Source organism: Frankliniella occidentalis, unplaced genomic scaffold, assembly GCF_000697945.3.
Source record: "Frankliniella occidentalis isolate FOCC.00 unplaced genomic scaffold, Focc_3.1 Scaffold63, whole genome shotgun sequence".
NCBI classification, from domain to species: domain Eukaryota; kingdom Metazoa; phylum Arthropoda; class Insecta; order Thysanoptera; family Thripidae; genus Frankliniella; species Frankliniella occidentalis.
Window position 1 is genome coordinate 62,713 of NW_026267193.1, and position 9,956 is coordinate 72,668.

General features: G+C 59.0%; 2 protein-coding genes across 2 annotated transcripts in view; one reads left to right on the forward strand and one right to left on the reverse strand.

The window, feature by feature from the left end:
* Positions 1 to 9,956, forward strand: part of LOC113202207 (probable G-protein coupled receptor 158) — a 121,900-nt gene that overhangs the window by 15,676 nt on the left and 96,268 nt on the right. Inside the window, exon 2 of the mRNA XM_052268042.1 lies at positions 6,200 to 7,031. Within this exon, the coding sequence (XP_052124002.1) occupies positions 6,255 to 7,031 (777 nt within the window). The 5' untranslated portion in view covers positions 6,200 to 6,254. The remainder of the gene's footprint in view (positions 1 to 6,199; positions 7,032 to 9,956) is intronic.
* LOC127749529 (zinc finger protein ZIC 5-like) overlaps positions 1 to 9,956 on the reverse strand; it is a 137,903-nt gene that overhangs the window by 14,765 nt on the left and 113,182 nt on the right. The window lies entirely within an intron of this gene.

The following is a 9,956-nucleotide window of genomic DNA, read 5'->3' on the forward strand; positions in this document are numbered from 1 at the left end:
AATGTGAGTGGCGCCATCAGATAGCGAGGCGCCGCGTCATCCCGACGGTTATTATTTAAGATTTATCTGTCCGCCCCCCGGGGCTGACGGATGGCACGCCTCCGGGGGAGGAGAGTCGCACGACAGGACCGCCGTCCAGGAGGACCCTCTCTCTCGATCGACTGGCCTTGGCCACCTGCCGCCACCGCCGACGGAGAAGATGGTTCTACGCGGGCGTCTCGCAGGACATCCCGCAGTTCTGCTTCGGCAGCCGAAGGAACCATCCTGAAAGTGCGCGTCCGTCGCGTTCATCCCGTGCCAACTCTCATGGCGCCTGATGGGTAGGCAACATCTCGTCTGCACTGCATGCGTGTACTGCGGGATGGCCTACCCCGAGTCACGCAGGCGCGCCAGTAGCAATGTGTCGAATGACGCTGTCGCTGTCGCTGTGTGGACGACCCCCACATAAAAGACGACGACCTTACAAGTGACAGGTCCCTACACCACCAACCGCAAGTTGCCTACATACAGGGGTTTTGTAGGTCAAGTGACTACCTTTAGGCGGCTAGCTAGTGGGCCACAAGGGGGTGGGCGATCGCCCCCGGCAGAATTGGAGGGAGCAGCAGCGCAGGGCTCGGAGAAGATCATCAGAAGCGGCACGTAACGGCTTAGGACAAAACTTCTGGCCAAACAAGGTGCCCACCGTGAGGGGGTTGCGCCGGGGGCGCCCCCCACGCCATGTCCCGCGGGCCATGGGCAGCCGTGCCACAGGCGCAAACAAAAGTTCTGTTCTTTACTGCGTAAATGGATTTAACGCCCCGTGTTGTGCATTTTTATTTTGTACGCATTTGTACTTTTTTGTAATTTTTCATTTATTTTTATTATTTTTCAAATGGTTTGTCGTTCCCGCGGTCGCGGTTTGGTCCGCTCGATCGTGCGCCGTGCGTTACGCCGGGACGGGAGGACCCTCCTGCTTCACTGCTGCGGCTGCAAGGCGGCGGCGGCGCCCGGGACTCGCATTACGCGACCACACCTGCGCTCCACAAAAGAATACCCCTCCCTCTTTCTCTCTCTCCCCTCCTACACACGTCCCCTCTGGCGAGCAGCCCGAGATGGGATTGGCTATCCCCGGGCCGGGCCGCGCTAACCCGGGCACAAGCCGGTCAGAAGCTGCCGTGTGCGTCCCGCTCGCCCTCCTCTGTTTTCCAATCCAATGCATTCCCCGCAAACCCCACGCACCGCCGCCGCTGCCACCCCAACCCCTCGCCAGCGGCCAGCCTTTATCCCGGTCTCCTTGACCGGGGCGACGACAGCCAGCAGCAGAGAGAGAGAGAGAGGGTTTTGCCACGCGTCTACAGCGGTCACCTTCCAGGGGATCCGCTCTCGCTTACTCTCTGTCTTACTCTGTCCGACACGTCGTCTTGCTAAGACTGTCCAGTCCATGCGCACGCGGAGGGGACGGGGACGACACGGCCCAGCAGTCGCGAAGGGGCCAGAGAAGACGCGTCGTGGGGGATTAATCTGCCGTCGAGTTTGTCGCCCGGTCGCTCTAGCCAGCGGTCGCTCCGAAGAGCCTCCTCACCTGCTGGCAGTCTGCTTGCTGGAGCTGGCGGCGGAGCCGCCCGGAGCCACCTGGAACAAAACCTTATCTCCGCAAGAGCGGGCAAAACAGCCGCCAGCCAGGAGCCTGCGGACAAAACCCCCGTCTCCTCGACTTGTCCTTGTCTTTCATTAGAGTTGGGCGGGCAGGTCAGGTGGAGCGTGGCGGGGTGGGGTGGGGTAGAGTAGGGTTGTGCAGGCGGACGCCCAAGGGCGGGCTGCATCTTGTGCGTCCGGGCGGGGCGGGGGGGGGCGTGGCAACCGATGGCGTGGCGGGGCAAGCTGTCCTCCGGGGAACACTATCGGAGGTGATTTCCCCTGGACCAAGGCGAGGCGGAGCTGCCTGCCTTAGCCCGGGGAGAGGCAAAATGGGGGAAATGAACACAGAGTCCGCGCTGCCGGGCGTGTTGAGAGCGAGAGAGAGAGAGAGAGAGAGAGAGAGAGAGAGAGAGAGAGAGGAAGACAGAAAACAGAGGGATAGAGAGCACATGAGAGAGATAGAGAGACGAAGAGGGAGACCGCAAGAACGCAGAGAGAGGTTGGCGAATGAGAGAAAGGGGAACCCTCTGCTCCCGTTTGAAGTTGATGAGGCGGTGAAGGTGACTGAGTAAAAAGAATTGCGGGCGGCCCTCAGTGTGTAAAGCGGGGAGGGGACCGTCATGGGGGCAAGGGCGAGACTGATCCGATAGTGTCCCCCTTTTGTTTGGATTTTATCGTCCCTTTGTCTGGCGCCTCGTCTCTCGCCCTCACGCAGGTCGTCATCGTCGTAATCAGTCTGCTTGTTGTCATCACCGAGTAGAACAAAACAAAAAGGCTGATTTTTTAACATTTAATTTTTTTTGCCCTAAGTAGAGTATAGATCAGACAAAAAATAATGTTTTATCGTGGACGGTCGTCGTTCGTCGACATGGTCCCCGACCATCCCCGTCGTGCGTCGGTGCGGTGAAAGTCCATCGTTTTGCTGGTGTTCCTCGGGCCACTCGCTCGCCCTTGCACCCCCCCCCCCTTCCCTGCCACTCTAGTGTCGAGCACACATCGGGCGGCGACACTCTCTGCTCCACTCTCCGCTCGAGGCGTGTCTGAGCAGAAGGGGAGGGCGGACAAGGGGGTGAGTAAGAGGGGGGGGGGGGCTGGGCCGTCCTCGTTAATGTGAGTGGCGCCATCAGATAGCGAGGCGCCGCGTCATCCCGACGGTTATTATTTAAGATTTATCTGTCCGCCCCCCGGGGCTGACGGATGGCACGCCTCCGGGGGAGGAGAGTCGCACGACAGGACCGCCGTCCAGGAGGACCCTCTCTCTCGATCGACTGGCCTTGGCCACCTGCCGCCACCGCCGACGGAGAAGATGGTTCTACGCGGGCGTCTCGTAGGACATCCCGCAGTTCTGCTTCGGCAGCCGAAGGAACCATCCTGAAAGTGCGCGTCCGTCGCGTTCATCCCGTGCCAACTCTCATAGCGCCTGATGGGTAGGCAACATCTCGTCTGCACTGCATGCGTGTACTGCGGGATGGCCTACCCCGAGTCACGCAGGCGCGCCAGTAGCAATGTGTCGAATGACGCTGTCGCTGTCGTTGTGTGGACGATCCCCACATAAAAGACGACGACCTTACAAGTGACAGGTCCCTACACCACCAAACGCAAGTCGCCTACATACAGGGGTTTTGTAGGTCAAGTGACTGCTGGCTATATAGTGGGCCACAAGGGGGTGGGCGATCGCCCCCCCCCCCCTCCCCTCTTTTAGTTCGCGGATGCACACACACGGGTGTTGATACCCGAGACACGCTGAGCGATGACACATCTCATATTGTCAGGCTAACGGGTTGCCGACCGGGGACCAGCCGGCCGCTGCCGCCGCCGGGGCCATTTCAGATATTCCGCGTGGCAGGTGTGGTGGAGGGAGCCGTGGGAGCCGCGGGGGCCGTGGGGGGCGGTGGCGGTGAGGGGATGCCATGCCGGCGCCCTGGCAGCCCTCCAGCGAGCGGCAGCAGCGCCGCAGGCCTTGGCGTTGGCGTCGTTGCTCCGCGCTGCGCCGCCACCGCCCCCCTGGGCTGGGCTGGGCGTCCCTCACCTCGCGCGGCGACACGTAGTGTGCTTTGGGCCCCCGGGATGGAATTGTCACTTCATAACGCAACAGAAGGCGCGCCTCCGGGGTTACGACCCCATCAGAACGCCCCCCCCCCCCCTCCTGGCCGCGTTTTCACGTTCTCCGCCATCGCACTGCCTCCAGCGGGGCCCCGCCTGCCCTGCCAGGCCACGCCAGGCCCGGCCCCCATCTCGTAAGAAGTAACAAGCCCATCCCAGCGCCCAATTATGAGCGCCGCTGTAGGAATGACCGTGTGCCTCAAGTTATGTGGATGCACGACCGCACGGACATCATACCGACGAGGCGGGGCGGGGCGGGGCGGGGTGGGGCAGGGCGGGGGCGGGGCGCTGTCTCATTAAAGGCATGTTTTTTCTTCTCCTTCGTCTATTTTTTCCGCCCCAAACCCCAACCCCCGCGCGCGCACAGACATGGAATAGGGGAGCAGACGAGACGCGCGCACCGCCGCGGCCGGAATCCACGTGGCGCGGCGTTCCAATAATACGGCGCTATTTTGCGGCGCGACGTCCACGTCGTCGTCGTCATTTTTGGGGGGGCAGTCGTTTATAGACTGACTTTTACGTACGCTATATTTGACCTTCTGTTGTCGAATAATGTTGCGGGAAAAATACAAAGCGTCGCAGCAGGCAAAATTAAACATCTCGCCCGCCTCCCCAACGATGGCAGCCAGCGAAAATCGTTTCCTAAAGTAGTGTGCTTTGTCAGCGATCAGGGCGGCCGCATGTCAGCTCCTTGTCCCCCGTCGGCTTCCCCCTCGGGCTGTACTTGGGGTGGGGCGGGGTGGGGTCCTTTTCGTCTCGCTAGTGAAAGTTTATTGAAGATTAGCACTTCTCGTGCTTCACACTCGCGCCGCCACGCTGCGCCACACCACGACCGACGACGCCTCATCGAAGGTCATCGATGTGGCGAGAAGAGGAGAGAGGGAGAGGGGGGCGGGGGTCCTCGAGAGGGAGGAACGAGCTGGCTGAAGGACTCGTGTCTGCGGGCGTGACGAGGTGGGGGTGGGGCGGGTGGGGCGGCATAACGCCCAACCACTGCTGGAGCACGCCACGACTCCCGCGTGCGAAAAAAGAAATTGCTATATTAAGGCACGGAAGGCGCGCATATATACGCGGGCGGGTGGCAGGCCCGAGGGAAGACGTAAGCAAGAAGGGGGGGGAGGGGGAGGAAATCGCTATCTATACATCCCTCTGCCAACCCTACCCCATTACCTGGCGATGACAGTGACGGAACACCAACATACACACGAGCCAAAGATCGAGAGAACCAGAGGGCACGAGAGAGGGAGAGAGAGATAGAGAGAGAGAGAAGGAGTGGGAGAAAGGAGAGAGGGGCATATCCCCCCGGCCCGGGGGAGAGACACAGGGTGTGGTGCACCGCACGGAGGAGATTAATACAGATCCATTTATTCTGCAGTTCAATTTGGCCTCGACGTCCGCCCGGCGTGCTTTTAATACACGTCGAGTGACACAGGCGGCTTTTTCACGGGTGGGTTCGGTCATACTCGTCATGTACTCCCTATAATGCCCCATATATTTCTGTGTGAAAACCAATGAAAATTAAGCTCCCTCTATGCACCGTATGAGTGAGAAAGTGGAGATTTCGAACTGTAGTAGAGTTGAAGAGCGAGGATAATTTCTCTTTTTCGTTTTATCAATAAACCCACGTCAGCGAGTCGCGGCTGCCCCTGCGTTAAACCGCACGCGAGCGGTCGTCGTGTGGCGTATGGCGGTCGCTCGCTGGAAACGCAAGTGTGTTAATTTCCTAGAAAATTCTCACGTTAACAACCTTAAGTGTACGAATGGATTTTTACACACCTACAAGTGTGTGCGACATTCACACACTTGCGTTTCCAGTGCGCGGAGCCCAATAATATGTGAAACGTGGCGTAGTTTAGCGGTGTGTTGATCCAGACCGAGGCACAGCCAGCGGCGGGCAGAAGCTCGGCCGGATTGAAGGGAATAAAATGTGCGCGCAGCCGGTGGGGATGTGGGGACGAACTCGCGAATAAAGGAAAGGAGACGGGGGCAGGGGGTGGGCCGCGGGGGGCGGCAGCCAGCCAACCCCTCTCCGGGCCCGCCGCCGCACCGGAGCCGGGGGATGATCAGCCGGAAAATACGTGATCTGCCCTCCATAAATATTTCGTCTTCAAATAGGAGCCGGCGGGGTGTGCAAAGTGGAAAGATATTTTTGCGGGTTTGTCCCCCCGCCGCGTGGCTCGGCTGCGCTGGGGCTCGGCTGGGGAGCGAGGTTGGCCTGGCTGTGGCAGCGCGTCGCGCAGCCCGCGGCCGGGGCGGGGGTGGACGTGCCAGCAGAGTCGCCCGCGCAACCCCACCCCCGCCGCGACCCGCCCGCGCGCTGCACCGCCATCGCCGTTTGGGACGATTTGAGCATAATAAGGGTGGCTTTGATAAAGGGGAAGAAGACTGCTTTGGCGTCCCCTCACCCCTCTATTCTGTCTGTTGCCAGAGGTCTAACAAAGCCGGTTGAATGACTCTTGTTTACTTCGCGTGCTTGCAGGTGTGGGGGCGGCCCAGGACCCGCCCCACCGGGCCATGGGGAGCAGGCCGCGGCCATGAGGCGCGGGGGCGGGCCCGGGGGCGGCGGCTTGCCCCTCGGGGGCGGGCCGGCGCGGCCCCTGGCGCTCTGGGCCTTCCTGGGCCTCGTGCTGGCATTCGGCCCGTCCTCAAGCGCGCCCGGGGTGCCGGCGGCGGAGGCCGAGCAGCACCAGTACGTCAGCTCCAGCCAACTGTCCACGGCGCGCCCCGAGGCTCTCATCGGGCCCGGCGATATCTCCGGGACCATCCGGCGCATGGGCCCGCCGAGCCCGACCAAGCGGCGGCCCAAGCTGCAGGAGCTGGCCCTGGAGCTGCAGCTGCTCCAACAACAGGACCGCCAGGGCATGCAGGGCCTCCTGCAGGCCGCCGGCACCAGGCCGACGGCCACAACTGCCGCGTCGCGCGCGCAGCAGCTCCGCGCACAGCCCAGGTCCAGCGCCGCGCCGCCGGCCTCCAGCGCGCCGTCCATGACCATCCTCGAGGACATCAACAGCCTGATGGAGAACATGCCCGAGAAGCAGGTCGGCGGGCCCACCCGGGAGACGGCCGTTCTCGAGGACGGCGTCGAGGGCGGTGCGTCGGCCTACGCCGGGGAGCCGGGCACTGGGGTGGCCGAGGGCGACGACGAGCAGCCACCCCTCGACGCGGACGACATGTACGGCCCCAACAAGAGCCACGTCGACCTCGTCAACCGTTTCCTGCGCATCGTCGAGTCACAGCACCTCCTGGGCGAGAACTGCACCGCCGGCACCGACCTCAACCTGGGCGAGGGCGTGGTGGACCGCTACGCGCAGGTGAGTAAGGCCTCGGCCACGCGCCGCTCCCGACATTGGCTGCCTATCCGGCGGGGCCCGGAGGCGGGCGCCCGGATAAAGCCGCCTGTAACTTATCGCGACGACCCATTTAGCGAAGTACCGGTACCCTTTTGGCCCCGGCCAGCCCTCTGGAAATCCCTTGGCAGCCCTCAGCCTCATCCCCGCCTCGTAGCCCTTTTAGAATGGGAGGCTGCGCCGCCCGGCCCGGCTGAGGCCTGCGGCCACCCCGCACCCCGGCGCCGTCCCCCCACCCCTACGCGACCCCGACCGCAGGGTGACCGCGACCCGCGCTGAGAAGGAGAAGGGGGTCGCCACGAACAACGACGTTCGTAAAACGTGTGTTTCGTCTCCCCCCACACCCGAGGGGTCGTCAACTCTCCTTGGCCGTGTACGGAGGAATATTGAATATTACAAATAATATTGGTAATATTGAGCCAATTTTCAAGCTGTGACGTCATAATACTAGAAAAATGTGTAATATCGAGGTAATATTACCAGTAATATAGCTAATATTGGTGTAATATTTGAGGTAATATCAGTCCGTGTACGGAGGAATATCGAAGTTGACGACCCCTCGCCCACACCCCCGCCGCCGTCCGTTTCCTCGGGCAACGCGAGGCGAGTGACAAGAAGTCTGGCCTGCTTCGAGGGCAGTCCGCCCCCACCCAGTGGCGCCCACAATTTTCCTGTGTACCCGTGCAAACCTCTCTGTGTACCTACCTTTTGGGCGCAAAATGTACCTACATAGCAGAGCCCTAATTTGCGACATTGCCCCCCCCCCGCTTTGTTACGTTTCAATTTGACGATAATAATTTTTTTACGCCTTTAAAAATTAAATCCAGGAATCTGTCCGTCATTGTAACCTTTTTCCTTTTCAAACATAAATAAGGGAGACTGTGTGAATGCTGGCGCTGACGTATGCGACAGGATATATAAGGGTTAAATGCTTTTTTCTTAAGGGATCATGATAGGGGGCCCTGATTATAGAAAACCGCGAGCGGAGCGAGCGAGATTTTTGTGTTGTATTTTATAACCAAAAGAGCGGTTTTAGAGGATTTATGCAATATTAGGAGACTCTTTTGCCCTGTTCCAGCCAGTTCACTTCTGTCATTCATTTTCAGCCTTGGTGGCTCGGGCACCTCCCTATGAGCACTGTGTTTGCCACACTTGTTGACGTCGTTCGGTCTTAAACTTTGGTTTAAACGCGAGCGAAGCGAGCAAGAAATTTTTTCGACATTTCATGACAAAAAGAGCGGTTGTGAGAGGGATTCGCTACCTTTTTTCTACCCTTTTTGGTGCCGTTTCCTTTTCACTCCTATAATGTCAGCCACACTCTAAACGGGAAATGACAACTGTAGATGTTTCAGGCACAATAGCGGATTCGTACCCACACTGTTAAATTTCTACAAAGCAATAATGTAGTATAGGTATAGACAAATTTCTATCTAATGGAGATGTTCACAAGGAAACATTAACGTAGATGACAAAAATGCTTCTCCCTTTTTAGAGTGCTGGGCGTCTTCTTGTGAACGCCCGATGTAACACTAAGGGCACCTATCGGCGGATGACACACTGGCGCTGCCGGAGGGTGCGCAGGCGGCCAGCGGCAAACGACAACGATGACGTCCGCCAGTGGCAAATGGCGACTGCCCCTCCTTGCACCCCCATACCCCATACTTATACTCAAAGTCTCTCCTGTTTCTGCCTCTTTTCCTTTTTTCCTCTCCTCTTTTCTCTCCTTTCTCCTCTTTCCCCTTCTCTCCTCTTTTTCCTTCTCCCCTTTCTCTCCCTCTTTCTCCCCTTTCTCTCCCTCTCATGTACCTACCTTGTATAGATTTGTACCTGTGCGCGTGCATCGCTTGGACCATAGTTTGGGCGCCACTGCCCCCACCACTCCGGCGTCTTCCACTCCTCTTCCTCCCCCGGCCCCGGACCGCCCCGCCGCTCGACCTCGAATCTTTAATGGCGGCTGAGGCAATGCGTTCGTTTAACTCTATTTGAGAGAAACAGGATCCGCTCTGCACTAACTTGCACTCAGGTCAGGGTCCAGGGGTCTGCAGAGCGCAGAGTACCCACTCCATCCCCGGGCCCCCCGGCCCCGGCTCCGGCCGGGACTCTCCCGGGGACCACCCCTTTTGGCTGCGCGGGGCAACTTGAGATCAGCTGCGGCACGGAAGGAGAGGCCAGGCGGTCCGGCGAGGCAACACGTCGTGCACCCAGGACGGCTAATTATTTACGAGAGGAAAACTGGGAAAACAAGCGCACAACCCTCTACGGTGGCCAGTCTCCTGGGGAGGGTAAAGACTGTGGTCTGTGGTGTCGCGTGGCAGGCCGCCGCTGCTGCGGGTCGTAGCCGGGCCTCCGAGCGCCAGGCCACGCCGCACCTACACCTACACTGGCACCACTGGCACCGCAAAGTCCGTTCGTCCACCCTTCTAGTATACTCGATCAAAACAAAATCCAACAATGTTGAGTAGCTGTACATATCCTATCCTCATTCGCGGATAAAAAATAATTAGCTGTAGCTAAACCAATAGCTAAATGAAGGATACATAACTAATTATTTAGCTATGGTGCTAAAAATGATGCCATGCTTAGCAACATAGCTAAGTTTCAAGCTACACACCTACCTACATTGTTTGCGACATTGCTAAATTTTTAGCTACATTACTAAACAATAAATTCTTTCCTATTTTTGGCTATTGTTTAGCTATAACGATTATAGCTTTTTTCTGTGTGGTCGTATCAAATGGAGAAAAACCGCTTCCGTGTATATCTTCGCATAGCATTCCGCCCGTCTTCTTCACGCGCCTCCAAAGTGGTTGAGCACCCCACACTCGCCCCCCCCCCCCCCCCCCCCCCCTCTCTCTCTCTCTCTCTCTCTCTCTCTCTCTCTCTCTCTCT